This window comes from Gorilla gorilla, chromosome 3 (assembly GCF_029281585.2).
Source record: "Gorilla gorilla gorilla isolate KB3781 chromosome 3, NHGRI_mGorGor1-v2.1_pri, whole genome shotgun sequence".
Lineage (NCBI taxonomy): Eukaryota > Metazoa > Chordata > Mammalia > Primates > Hominidae > Gorilla > Gorilla gorilla.
Genome location: NC_073227.2, coordinates 98,329,277 through 98,344,328, shown reverse-complemented (window position 1 = coordinate 98,344,328; position 15,052 = coordinate 98,329,277). Strand labels below are relative to the sequence as shown.

The 15,052-nt window shown below is 42.0% G+C and overlaps 1 protein-coding gene across 3 annotated transcripts in view; it reads right to left on the bottom strand.

Moving 5' to 3' along the window:
- FRAS1 (Fraser extracellular matrix complex subunit 1) overlaps nucleotides 1-13,559 on the bottom strand; it is a 484,406-nt gene extending 470,847 nt beyond the window's left edge. For all 3 annotated transcript variants that reach the window (XM_004038871.5, XM_055385587.2, XM_055385586.2), the window contains exons 1-2: nucleotides 12,434-13,559; nucleotides 4,541-4,572 (exon numbers count right to left, since the gene is read on the bottom strand). In XM_004038871.5, coding sequence (XP_004038919.5) covers nucleotides 4,541-4,572; nucleotides 12,434-12,509 — 108 coding nt within the window. In that variant the 5' untranslated portion in view covers nucleotides 12,510-13,559. The remainder of the gene's footprint in view (nucleotides 1-4,540; nucleotides 4,573-12,433) is intronic.
- Nucleotides 13,560-15,052: the final 1,493 nt, after the last annotated feature.

Sequence of the window (15,052 nt, the reverse complement as noted above, 5' to 3'; positions counted from 1 at the left end):
ACAAAGTGGGGGGAGGTATATATATATATACACTTATATACATATATACACATATATAAACATATATAGTACATAATACACTATACATTGTATGTTTTTTAAGATGACATGCCTGTCTAAACATGTTTTGCATCACGTAGTGAATTTGGTGTACAACAGTGCAGGACAGCCTCAGTTAAATGGGAAGGGTTAGCCAGGGACAGCTGGCTTTAGCAGGAGGTCAGGGACAGAGACTGGCAGAGACAACTGCATGGCAGTTGTGGCAGGGAGGGGGTGGGCATATGGGACCGAAGGTGGTGAAGTAAGCTAGTTGTGTTCAGAGACAACAAGTGGACTGACTTGGTTGTGAGAAATAGAATGCTTGATCAAATGACTTAAGAATAAGAACCAGGTTTGAACTCTCTTTTCCGCTAGGACTTACTATGTAACTTTGGACAATTGACTACTTCCTGAGCCTCAACTTCCTTATCTGTAAAGTAAATTTAAAAAAAAAAAACTATTTCCTGGGTTTGTTGAGTATTAAATATATAGTAGGTGCTTAACAACTGGCCCTTCCTCTTGTTCTTCTTGGTTGCTAAGGAGAAATTGTGTTATGGCAGAAAAGCACATGCCATGCATTGCACCTGGGTGTCTTTCCCACATTATCGTCTTTGCAACAACCCTCAGGAGAGGCTTTCTTTGTCCTCATTTCACATCAGGGGCAATAAGACGTTCCAGAGATGATGTAACTTGCCCTGTGTCACAGAGCTGGTTTGTAACAGAAGAGGAAGGATCAAAACCAGGTGTGTCTGACTGCCATGGCCATGAATGTTCCACTGTATTTGGCAGCTTCCTAAGCAATGAGTGAAGAGATTGAAAGGAATCAGTGAGAGGAATCCTCACAAGACAGGCTGAGAGTTAGCGTAATACTAGCAGCAAGTGCCTAAATCCATGCTCTCATTTGCTTGATATGCTTTATGAACTCTGGGTGAAGCTGAGGCTTTGCCATTTTCACCCAGAATAACCTACTTCTGGTTACTCACCTGGGAGATGAACAAACCTCAAGAATTTCACATCCCTGCCCCAGTTTCCTCATCCATAAAATGGACAGTCTGGACTAAGAGATTTCTCAAGTCACTTCTACCTCTAAAACAGTGAGCATGTGGGTAAAATTACAAAGTTTGGAACAGGGACACCAATTACTATTCTCAGAGCCAGCTCTTGAAAATGACGCCTCTTACACTAGAAGCCTTTGTCACACAAAAAGTTGTATAATCAGAGAATCCTAGAATCATATAGTAATGTTCTTGAACTCTTCAATTCAAAATACATGAACATACATTCACTCTCCAATTTCACTGATGTAGACACAATGCTTTTCTTTAACACTAGGGCATGTGGAGAGAGAGCAGCAGTGAATGATGTAGATAGTAAACCAAGTCCACAATGCATCATCTACCATTTCCAGTTTCATTGTCCTTAAAATGGAAAGAGAACTTAAAGTGGTTACAAATAAATCCGAATGCAGAATCTCTCTAGATTTTGAAATATTTTCTCAATCTTGTACAGCTGTTTTTCCTACACTTAATTTGACAGAAATTTTTTAGTGACTCACCTCTATGGAGTCTTTTTAAAGTATTTAATATAGTTTCCCTGGAAACAAGCACACTCTCATTTCAGCAGTTTAATTAGATGATAAGTCCAGTGTTGCCATTCCTCCTCTCTGGCACCTCCAATGGCTCATCCACCTTCCTGAAAGGACAAGCTAAAGTCTGCACAAGGCTCAGCATGCTCTGACCCCTGCCATCCTCCCTGACCTATCTCTTGCCATCCTCCATGCACTGCCTCAAATGCTCATAGGAGCTCTTGCTTCAGACTTTACATTTCTGCTCCCTATCTCTGGAATTCTCTCCCCTTGGGTATCCACCAGGCTAGCTCCTTATAATTACCTCTTTCAGTATGTCTTTGATCAAATGTCACCTTCTCAGTGAAGCCTTCCCTATCACCCTATCTAAAGTAGCCACCTTCATCCCCTATTGAGCCTTTTCTATCCGTTCCACCTCCACAATATTTTTCCCCGTAGCCCACCTATCTGACATTCTATATATTTTACTTATTAGAATTCAAGCTCTATGAAGGCAGGCATTTTCATCTGTTTGTTCACAGATGCATTCCAGTGCATAGAATAGCAGGTCTCTAATTGTCATTCAATAAATATTTGTTTAATAATTTTATTATTGTAATAAATATATTGTCTCTCAGACTGAATTGCATAACTACAATAACAAGTATCTCAGGCTTGAAGAGGTTCAGAAACAAATGTAGCAGGCCAGGCTCAGTGGCTTATGCCTGTAATCCCAGCACTTTGAGATCAGGAATTCAAGACCAGCCTGGCCAACATGCCAAAACCCCGTCTCTATTAAAAATACAAAAAAAAAAAAAAAAAATTGGCTGGGTGTGGTGGTGTGCAGCTGTAGTCCCATCTACTTGGGAGGCTGAAGCAGGAGAATCACTTGAACCCTAGAGGCAGAGGTTGCAGTGAGCCAAGATCCCTGCACTCCAGCCTGGGTGACAGAGCGAGACCGTATCTTACAAAAAAAAATTAATAATAATAATAATAATAATAAAAGAAAGAAAAAAGAAAAAGAAACAAATGTAGCAGAGCCTTGGTAAGCAAAGAAGTCACCTGGAGGAATGAGGAGCGTGCTGGTGTGGGAGGGTGCAGCCCACTAATCTTGAGCAGCCATGAGCCCTGGGATCAGCTAGGGCACGGTACAGAGGGAAGCAAGGTCATCCAATAAATTCAAGTTGGCTGGGCTGTTTCTCCTTTTAACTTGATCAAACTGACCTCTCCAATTACTTGATCCTTTCATATTCAAATGTACAATAACACATAGCAAAGTTAAATATAGAAGATGGTCTAGCCACTTTTTTTCACATATAGGCAGGACAACAGAAGAAGACAGGATGTCTTGTTCTGGTCTACCACTAATGGTGAATTACCTCTAGCAAATCTCTTCATCTCTCTCTCTCATCCTTTCCATTAAAAGGGGAAAGAGTATGGAATAATACATGGCCTGCCTATTTCATTGGTCTATTATAAGTATCAGACATATGAATACTTACGAAAATATATGGAAAAGTTATGAAGTACTCTACACAATAAATAATTCTCTTTTATTAGCATGGATAACTGACTTGTCTAAATATCTACTGTAGCTCCCCAAAAGTGATAATATATTTTAGAGCAAATGATTCCTAAAATATATTAAAGAATAAACAGGGCAGGATATGCAATGACAAATAGAATAAAAATGGCTTTTTCCTAATTTTTGATAGAAAAATATTTAAAAAATAAACTTCTCGAGCAGTAACTACAGTATATAAAGTGCAGATTCAAGGATATTATGGTGAATATCTACAATTATCTAGACTCTAAGATACTTCAGATATTCCTCAGCTATTTGATACCACAAGGATAATCCAGGATGACTTATTAATATCACACATGTCAATAGCAGGTTGTGATGTAAATGAGCATAAAATATATTAAAGAATAAACAGGGCAGGATATGGAATGACAAATAGAATAAAAATGGCTTTTTCCTAATTTTTGATAGAAAAATATTTAAAAAATAAACTTCTCGAGCAGTAACTACAGTATATAAAGTGCAGATTCAAGGATATTACGGTGAATATCTACAATTATCTAGACTCTAAGATACTTCAGATATTCCTCAGCTATTTCAATACCACAAGGATAATCCAGGATGACTTATCAATACCACACATGTCAATAGCAGGTTGTGATGTAAATGAGCAAATGCTTTCCAACCATCTCAGTTCAGTTTTATTATAGCATTTATTAAACCAAAATAAAAACATGGTGAAGAATGATTTGTCACACCATTTATTAGAGTTGATGGAGTGTAGATAGTCTTTTCAATAAGGCTTTAACACACTGTTATGCACCATAGTGCATTAGTAATGAAAAGAAATGCATGAGACTTACATCAGCTTTTCCCCCAAGTCATTCTGACATTAAATTCAAAATCAATTTTACCCTATATGGCAAGAGTTCAGAAATAAATGTTAATTTCTTTGCTGTTCACCAAAACTTAAGTTTATAATTCAAAGTAACAACAGAAATCTGTCCTATTCTACTTAATTTAATAATCATACTTTTTTTGGAGAAGGGTTCAAAGTGAGAAGCAAATGCAACCAGAAGTTAAAAAATTGTGTTTCAGTTTGTATCTGACAAAAGGATGGGATCTAATTTTCTGTCTGATTAAAAGAACACAAAGAACAGCCACAGAATGTAAATTGTGTGTTGAGTGTTTGAATTTCTCTTCCAATACCTGAGTATCTGAATGGAACTAATTCACTCTGGAAAAGGTATTAAATAATTGAGCATCATTGTGCCCGAATGAGGGCTAATCGTCAAACTGTGAAGAAAAATAAACATATTCTACAATGATAGGGTCAACTCACTCACTCAGGAACTTCAATCAAGCATTTTACATTCAAATGACAGAAACCAAGTATGTAAAGAATGACCTACCGCCAACAAGGAACCCTGATAGACACAAGCACCTGTGGGGAAAAACAAAACAAGAATTAAAAGGGATGCATAATAAACCAATAGGCACTGCCCCAGCAAGCTTGCTGCTAAAACTGCATCTATACGCATCATAATCAGGAAAATGAGCTTCTTCCAAAATCTTAAAAGCTTCAGCATTCTTCCCCTAGGGAAATAACCCCATACACCAAAACAACATTCCTTGGACACACATGAGGAAAAGCATCATTAAAACTTATGACCTGAATTTTAAGATAAATGTGTTTATAACGACATGCTATAAATATAGTAAATATTTTTCTTGGTGATAAGTCAGCAAAGCGTCCATAATCCAGTCCCATTTACTTATCCAGACTTCCCTGCCACTGTTTGCTTACACTAAGCCTCCAGTCCAACCCAAGAGGCCAACTTAGAATCCTGTAATATATTTACATGTCTCAATGCCTTTGCTCATTTTCATTTTCTACAGGAGATGTATTTTGTCTAGTCAAGCCCTTTGAACTTGATCCCATCTCCTTTGTGAAACTTCTGCCCACCAGATTATGCTCCTCTGAGCTCCTAGCATTTTGTGCCTACATCCTCCATTTGTGAATTTATTCTTGTGTATTTCCTTTCTAAGGATGTTGAAATGTTGTATTTACCCCACTACATTATATATATGTGTGTGTGTACTACATATAGAGAGAATATATACACTATATATACCATTACATATATACTATTACATATATAGTATATACATATATATACATGTATACCCACTATATACTATATACCATATATAGTACATATATAGTATATACACATATATACACATATATATACATATATACCCACTACATACTATATATAGTATATGTGTAATATATAGTATAAATAGCATATGTAGTATTTAGTGTGTATATATATATACTATAAACTGAAATCTTAACTTAAAAAAATATAAACACATTCCCAACCAATTTTTGAGCTGCACAACAAGTCTTGATTTAACTTAGAAAGAGATGGGCAGTGTGCTATCACCTACTCTCTCAGAAACTGAGTCTGCAAAACACATTTGAACAGTATATACACACCAAGGTGAAGCATATCTTAACAATGCTCCACAGTTGGTTTCTGAAGAGAGAAGGACATTATTTTACCACAGTGCTTACCTCTAATGGATCATTTATGAAGTCCCAATAATATTAACTTCTCAGGAAAGAATTGGTCTACCTTCTCCTCCAGTAATGGAATTAAGAACAATCTTTAAAAAAACTGAGATGACTATTTACACTTAGGTTTGAATCGAAGATCTCTGTGGGCAAATTTATTGAAATAATTTTTATGTCCCTGATATTATTTTTTTTTTGGTATACAACAATTTTCTTGGTGTTTTAATATAATTCACCCAGAATATGAATGCATCACATTAGCTAAGTATAAGGCATATGTATAAGCAAAAATTATAAATTTATGACACCCTTGTGCCTTTCTCCTAATGACATTTCCAACTTTTAATGGTTTGTATTTCTTCCTCTGCAGACATAGGATAATTCATATAGATATGTCATTTTTGAGTTTATATTTTACACAAACTTATTATTTTACTTTAAAATAGTTTCTAGCCATGGCATTAATATTTATTAAAATTTCTGCACATATGAAAAAAGGAATTTATTTCTATACATATGAGAGAAAGGAATAGGGAGTGTCTATAAATGAATGATTTTATAGACACTCCCTATTTTTTTATTTTATTTATTTATTTTTTATTATTATACTTTAAGTTCTAATAAGAATAACTTGAGATAAAACCTTGAAGGAAAATTCTTCTTAATTGACTACTTTTTCCTTAAGAAATCTTGTTCCAAGACTTAGTAGTTCAGTCTATGGTATGTTATAAGAAAGGAAATATATATGTGTACATATGTATGTGTGTGATATGTGTACTAAAATAATCCTATATATCTCAAATAAATATATATGAACACGATTCACTTTCTAAATTACTTATATGGACATATTTAATTATTTCTGGTGTTTAGAAAATTTAGAATAAAGATCATCACTTAGGTACAATTTAACAAAATTTAAACTTTAGATTAAACAAAACTTAACTTTTAGAAAAAACACAAACAAAATTTAATCTTTAAAATAAGACTATCCTCAAATAATTTTATTGCTCTCCACAGCATTACCTTCCAAAGTCAATTTCTTTTCAAAGCTCCAAAGGAAATCAAGCACCTTAAGAAGTATCTGAGTACCCATATCAAAACCCATTTTTGGAAGTTTAGATAGCCATGATAAACTCACTGCAGTATGAAAAAAATAAAGTAGCACTGAGTGTGGCACCACATCTATACCTGGGCAAGCCACGCATCTGCTGGAGACTCAAGCCAAAATGGTGTAGAGCTGCTGAAAAATTATATCATTAGGAAAAGGAATTAATTCAATTTGGGTTGCTCTGTATTGTACAATTCCAAAAGAAATAAGCTTTGCCCTCTGAGAGATTTCCTAAAACAGAACAGTTCTACCCGGAAGGCAGCTGCATGAATGAGCCTCCATTAACACAGCTTCCAAAACCTCATTTCTACTCTCTTGAGAAAATAAGCATTCCAGTGTGATGCCCAGTTCTATCAAACATTTATCATCACCCAATACCAGATGCAGCATCCAAAGGAAGCATATTTCTCTCACACACCCACCAGCAGATGAAGTTGAGGGGTTTGTTGACATGGGTACTGGGTGTAGCTTCTGGTTGAAAGCCAGAGTGGAGGTCTTTTCACTAATCCATCAGTTCACATAATATGGAAAACAAAATTCATCTCTCGACTCATTATTTTTTTTTCTTCAGGAGTACAAGAATGATTGCAGGTCTATTTGATGTTTATATTTATGGCAGGGAACTTTAAAGAAAATTCCAGCTCAAGGTGAATTCTGTGAGAGAGTGCTGATCTAGAAGAAGAAATGAGCCTCCCTCAAAGGAAAACTGAGGAAAAACCAGAGACAACAGGAGTAGTTCTCTAACTATGAACAATGCCAGTTTCAAGGCACAGAATGCAGCTGAGATGCCAGGTAATTTAAGTTCTAACACCTCACAACCTGTGAGAAAGAGCATAAAGTTTTGCAGGGTGAAGTAATTTTATAGTGTCAAGAAGGAAACCCAGATCCTGAGACCTGAGCTGCTCTTTTCCTGTGTGGCTGGCTCATTTCTTGCAGGTCACATAGACAAAATGTTACTGCATAAAATTTAAACAAGTAAATGTCTGTTTTTAATCCCTTTTGCACATTATAATATACTCCTTTATGAGATGACTGTATAAAATCTAGTATTTTTGGAGAAATTTTGAGATATAATTTGCATATATTCTGAAACCATTGGTAAACTGAGTAAATTAGAGAAGTTAAATCCAAGCACCACAAAATGTCAGACCCATTAGTTCAAAGAAATAGTGGCAGATACAACCATTAAGATACAAAAAGATTTGGAGAGCATGGTACCACAAGAACATGACTCATTAGGAACAAGCAGCCACAAGTTGGCATTTAAATGTTCAGGCTTTATGTTGTGTTATAATTCAGCATATGGCTGTGTGCACTGTGGAATACTTAAAATAGAATCATTTTCTGAACTGACAGGACAGCTCATGTCCTGATTATTGTCAACTAGGATTTAGATCAATTAATAGAATAGTTAAAATGAAAGTGGGCCAACTGTTTTGGAACTACGGTAAGATTTGGCACGAGGCTCCAACTTTGACATGTGGTAGTCCCCTCCCCTTCTCTGAGCCATGTGTTAAAGAATATTTTATGACTACTTGTGTGAGTACAGTTGGGTGACATTGCCACCCAAGTCCATAACAGTGAATACGGATGGCTGGGTCCTTACTAAAGGATGTACACTATATAAGGAGAGTAATGCCCAGAATCCAATCTTCAGAGGGCAATGGAAATATAATTGATGAAAATAAGAGTCCACAACAACACCTCTTTATTTCCATTGCCAGGTAATTACAAAAGCCAAAGGATGCAAAGTTACAACCATCATCTAACCTTTCCATACTGAGAAACCCACTAAGGACCAAATGTTCCCATATCCCTACTGCTATTCAACTGACATTAATGATTTCTAGATATGCAAACTCCTTGAGCGCAGGAGGTTTTTTTGGCTTTGGTTTTGATGTCTGTACCCACCTACTGGACATAACCTGACACAGAACCTCTCAATAAAGGCTTACAGAATGAAAGAATTAGGTTACTTTTTTCCAGCCAAGGTCTTCTCTTCCCAACATTGAGTTATTGAGTTTCAAGCATAGAGTCTCTCAGTGAAACAACTCTGCAGCCCAGAGAGCAACTACCCTAACTCACCCATAAATAAAACATATTGTTTATCAAATGAGCCTCTTCAATGTAACCTGTTAAATAGCATTTATAGGAAAAACCCGGGATTCAGGGTTTGTGGGAATGGCTAAAATCACATGGAGATTGATGGGACACAGACTAAAGCTCAATTCTCTTAACCTCCAATTCAATGATGTTTCTCTATCCCAAGGCAACTGTCTTATCTACTGTAACTTCACAGGACTTCCATATGTCAACAGAACTCAAGATATTTCTCCAGAAAAAGCCATGGGAGAGTTTCTCTGATTCAGAAAGCAGCCATGTTAGAAGCTTCTTTGTGACTTCTTCATTTTATTAAGTTCTCAAGTCATAGCATTAATACTTTACCAGTTTAGCAATATAAGGCCATATAAAATAACACTGCCAATAATTTGCTTGTAAAAATTTATTTTTCTTTTGATATTTCTTTTGATAAAATAAAATTTAGAGGCCAGGCACAGTGGCTTACACCGGTAATCCTAGCACTTTCGAAGGCCAAGGCAGGCAGTTCACTTGAAGTCAGCAGTTCAAGACCAGCCTGGCCAACATGGTGAAACTCTGTCTCTACTAAAAATGTGAAAATTAGCTGGGCATGGTGGCACACATCTGTAATCCCAGCTACTCAGGAGGGTGAGACATGAGAATCGCTTGAGGCCAGGGGGCAGAGGCAGCAATGAGCTGAGATCGCACCACTGCACTCTAGCCTGGGTGATAGAGCAAGACTCTGTCTCAAAAAATAATAATAATAAAAATAATAAAATTTAGAACCAGAAAATTGCAATTGACCACTAATAATGCAGCAAATACTGATCTCTTTTTCTTCTATGTTTGATGATTAGCCAAAGTATCTTAGAGCTATCACCTAATTGACCTCATTTAGTAAATGACAGAACTATAGCGCAAAGAAGTTAGATGGTTCATTCAAGGTTAGTGAGCTAATCAGAGGCCAGTCCACCAGTTAAGCTTAATTCAAAATAATATAATTTGGCAATACTGTTCATCTGACCAATTTTTTGAGCACTTAGTGTATACTAGGAGCTGAACTGAAGATATCAGAATTAACAGGAGCCATCCTAACCCCTCAATAAGCACACAGCTAAGTGAGGAAGACCAAACCCATACCAACCACAATTGTTCTCTCTGTGCACTGAGAAGAAAACGACAAATTCTGCCATAAGCTGGTCAGCAAAGGTGTCACAAGGTACATCCCATCAAAAGAAGTATACATGTGAATGTCTCTTTTCTATTTTTAAAAATTATTCTCTAGGCTGATAATAAAAACTTGAGATTTCTAAGATCCTTGAGGTTTCCAACCTTGATCTCAATGCTCTTATTTTTTAAAGAAAAAGAAAACCTTGACAGGACCAAACCAGAGGTCTCATCAGATGACAAATGTTTTTTTTGTCTGTGGGAGTGATATCACTTAATTAAACTAATTAAATTAGATAAAGTATGTAAAGTGCTTAGCAAAGAGCCAGGCAAAGAATACCTGCTCAATAAATGGCCATGTTCATTCATTCATTCATTCATTATTAGATAAGCACCATTATGATGTGGGTGGAAACTCTCAGACATCTATCAATTTATCAATCCAATTTGTGAAATGGCTATAGAATGCTCTGACAGTAAAGTCAAACAATAAGAAGCAAAGTTTCCAAAGACTCTTTGGAGTAATATCCACACCCTCTCTCCGCCCCCGCCCCCGCCCCCCGTCCCTACCCCCGGCTTTCTGTGCTTCGCATTCCCCCATCCCCACCTCCCAATCTAGATTCCTCACTTCTTAAACTTGGCCCACTGGATCAAGCAATCTGCCAAAGAGCGCACCCTGTAGGCTCTTAATAACAATGCCTTTTGTTGATTGCAGAGTTTTGGTTCCGACAAGCTGCGCCATTCATTCCAACTGCCCCCTGGTGAGCTATCCGGGAGTGATAGCACGTTTCCTGCGTTGCTGGGATAGGACTCTAAATTTTAAAAACTGCCACCAAGTGAAATTAATTTTTCTAAGTACCAAGTTCAGGTTTGGGTGGCCTGGGGTGACTCTCTCATCTGGTTTATTGTTATAATCAAGCCCTACAAGCTTTTTTTTTTTTCCAAAGTACGCGCCCACACGCACATAAACAATAAAGTTATATTTCTACAGGACTTGCACTGTTGGGAGAAGGCTGCACAGGCCCCAGATGTGCCTTTCCCGGAGATTATACACACTTGACACACATCCCGGAAGAGTGCAGAAGGCAGCACCTGGACCCACGGGAAAGTCCCCCACCCTTGTGCGTGGATTCCCAAGGCCTTTCTCTTGGGAAGCCAGCAAAGAAAAGGCAGCTGTTCCAGTGACTGGAGGTCGACCCGAGGCAGAGCTTTGTCCTCCCCGGGCCTCCCACAGCCCCCAGTCCTGCGCCAGAGCTCTACTCCCGGCAGCCGCCCCGCGCCCCTTCCTAGGCACCAGGGCGGAGAAGGCGGCCCGCCCTGCGCCCGCCGCCGCCGCCCAGCCGCGGCTCTGATTTGCGGCTGGGCAGGTGAACTCTTCTTCTCGCAGCTGGATGAATAATGAATGGAGCCGGGAGGGGAAGCCGAGAGCCAGGCGCTGTGGATTAAGCCGTCTTCCTCCCAGCCCGCCGGCTCCCTTCCCCCTCCCTAAGCACTGGCGGGGCGACTTCCCTGGCTCCTCGGAGCAGGAGGGAGCTCACAGCGCCTCGCGTCCCCAGGCCCGGCATCCCATGACCCCAAACTCTTGATTTACTTATTGACTCATTTATTTGGCTGAGCCCGGATTGCATTTGATATCATGGCGACAACTACTCTCACGGCTTCCTTTTCTCTCCTGCGGCTCCGGGGTTTTACATGTAGCTTGGAGCCTCGGAGGAAAACCAGGAGGCGGAGGGTGAAGTAAAAGAATGAACCTAAACTCTTATTAACCACTTTTGTTCTGGGAAGCAGGCAGGTTCGTGCTTCTCCGTACTGGAGAGATTTCTTTCAGTGCAACTGAACTGCCCACGACCAGAACACGCTCCAACCAGTTAGTTATAAAATCCTAACTGGACTTCAGGGGGAGACTAACTGAGGTAAGGAGGGCGGGAGAGCGATGGGGCTTTAAGATGAAAGACTGTATGTTTCTTAGGAACAGAAGTATTTTTAAACAGGTAAGAGCAATTGTTCGCTCCTCACCTGTGCTCCATGCAGTTGCTTTCCCCTCGGGGAAAGGTAGGTGGTGGAAAGAAAAAGGATCAGTTTCAGAGATGTCACCTCCATCGGCCACCCACCCACCCAAAAGCACTTAGGGCAGAGAGGGAGGCCATTTCGGGGGTGTAATCCGAATACAAAACAATCAGGAGTAGGAATCTTATCAGAAAAAGCCTATTCCAGTTTCACTTCCACCTCACCCTTCCCAGAAAAACTTCCACCTCACCGAAATACCATAAAACCTGCTGAGATTTTTAAACTGCACGATCACTCACACATACACACACACGCACACACACACACACACACACACACGCGGCACCGCTCTCTCACCTTCGGAATGATGAGGCAATACTGCAAATTCCGCCAACGCTAGGGCCAGCCCGAGCCACACTTTGAGGACACCCATCGCCGCCGCGGCACCCACGATGGAGGAGCCCAGCCTTCAGTATCCAAGAAGCGGCTCCGCCAAAACGCTGGCTCCGGCGCTTGGAACCCGGGCGCACTGAAGGTGGGGGACCGCGGGCCGTTACCTCCGGGAAAAAGAGATGGACGGGCGGAGAGAGACACTCATCAGCCCGGAGGCGCCGGAGCGGGCTGGGGTTCAATTCACTCGCTGCTCAGGCAGACAGCGCGCCGAGCTCCCCCGCAAGGCAGGACGCCAACGTGAGCTTTGGGAGAATAAGGGGGCAGAGCACAGTTCTCCGCGTCAAAATCTCGCCGGAAAGTTGCTGGTCACTGGCCGATGGGATCTTCCAGCATTTCCCTCGGGCTAGACCCTTCCGCTCCCGGGTCCCCGACAGTGGAAATCCTGGCTCTGGTTTGTCCGAAGCAGCTTTTTAAAGTTCGCTTGGCACCATACGTCGGCGTTGCGTCGGCACGGCGGGTCGCCGGGAGCCCCGAAAGACCCACCCACACCCACTCCTTGGTCGAGCCACCCGGCTCGGCAGACCTCATCTGCCGGGGGCCGCTCGCTGGAAACTTTGTGTAGCGCTGAGGGCAGCTCCGGGGACTCGCCCGCGCTGCAGCCGCACCGCACCGCACCGCCTCGGGCTGCGCTCCCTGAAGCAGACTGTTCAGAAGCTTCCGAGGAAAGACTTGGGGGGCGCTGCTGCTACTTTCTCGTCCCCGCCCCTCGCCTGGGTGAGGAGGGCTGCGGGGGCGCGGCTTGCTGCTCACCAACACCCACCTCCGCGCTGAACACCCCGGAGCAGGTCTGCAGGGTAGAGGTGCAATGATTACGGGAGTGGAAGAAGAGCCATAATTTTAATTGCACGGAGGAAAAAGCTAGCGAGGCTGGAAAAGACCCCCAAACTCAAGGCCACTCGGGCGAGAGAGCCTGGAAACGCCCAAAATACGCCGGGTCTGGACCCCGCGTTTAAAGGACACACGTTCAGCCTTCCTCTAGCCTCCCTTGCCTCCTTCCTCTCTGCTTTGCTCGGTGTGAAAATGGACCCAGAGACTCGGAGCTTTGGCAAAATTCCAGAGAGTCACGTGGGGAAAGGGAGACGCGAGGAGGGAGGTGAGGGGAGGCCGAGAGAGCAACCTGATCCCTTTATTCATTCTGCTGGAGTTCAGATTGGCTTTGTCTGGGGAGGAATCAAAAGTGCTCATACCGGGGACGGAGGGGGTGGAGATAGGTTGCACAGTTCTTGCTCAGGCACACCGGAAGGCAGATGAACCGTGTCCACATCCCTTGTTAGGGGAGGAACCGATTCGGCGGGCTGGGGGAGCGTGTGCCCACATCAAAGGCCCTGGGGCTACCTCCCACCCCCACAGCCCGCCACTCCTGCTGGACTAAGTGCGTCCGGGGGACCTGATTGATCCTTCTTCCTCGCTCTGGGACCCTCAGGCTGTTGCATCCTGGCTTTTACCAGCAGCCCGGGAAGATCTTGGTGTGTGCGTCCTAGGCGGAGCCTAGGAGCAAATGCACCTTTCCCTTTCCCTAGGAGACTCTGTCAGTGGAACACAACGCGGTCTGGGAGCTGTGGGTCCAGCTGCGCCCCCAAATGCCAATGGCTGGGAAAGTAACATCAGGACACGGCCAACTGGGGCGCGCACTTCAAGTGCAGAGGCCTTGATTCCCCGCCAGGACTGACTGACGGCAGCTATTTTTATAGGACCGAATAAAAATAGCTGGTCCACGTTTCATCGTTTTGTAAGGGAACAGTTGCATCAGAGAGATGCTTACTGGGTTCTGGTTGGCCCAGAGAAGAAACGTCTCGGGTCCCTCAATTGAGTCGGGATGGGCGAAACTGTTGGAGGGGAAGCAGTTGCATGAGCTGTGCTGGCGGGGGTCCCACTTGTTTCCAGTCTTCACGAACACCATGACGCGGGCCCACGTTCTAACGTGCACTGACGCCACTTGGAACAATTCACTTTTCCGAATAACTGGAATAAGTTGAAACTGGCAGGTCCCTGTCAGTGTTACTATTCAGCCAGAACAAAGGAGAACCTCTGACAACCTGGCTCTGAATCTTAAGTATTTGGAGGACCCAGGTTTTGCACATTTCGCCCTCAGTCTCTCTGTTGGGCTGTGGTCATTCTAGGGACAGAGGTTGTATCATCTTTGTATAATTGAAGCACATAGTAGGTGCTCTTTAAACATTTGTTGAAATAATGGATTAAGTGCCTGAGAGCAGCGGCCATATCAAGGGGAGCTGCGAGCCTTAACCTCCTCCCAAAAAAAGACCCCTCCCTTTTTATTTAGAAAGTAGGGCCTGTGCGGTGGCTCACGCCTGTAATCCCAGCACTTTGGGAGGCCAAGGCAGGCAGATCACGACGTCAAGAGTTCGAGACCAGCCTGGCCAACATGGTGAAACCCCGTTTCTACTAAAAATACAAAAATTACCCAGGTGTGGTGGCACATGCCTTTAATCACAGGTACTCTGAAGGCTGAGACACGAGAATCACTTGAACCCGGGAGGCAGAGGTTGCAGTGAGCAGAGATCT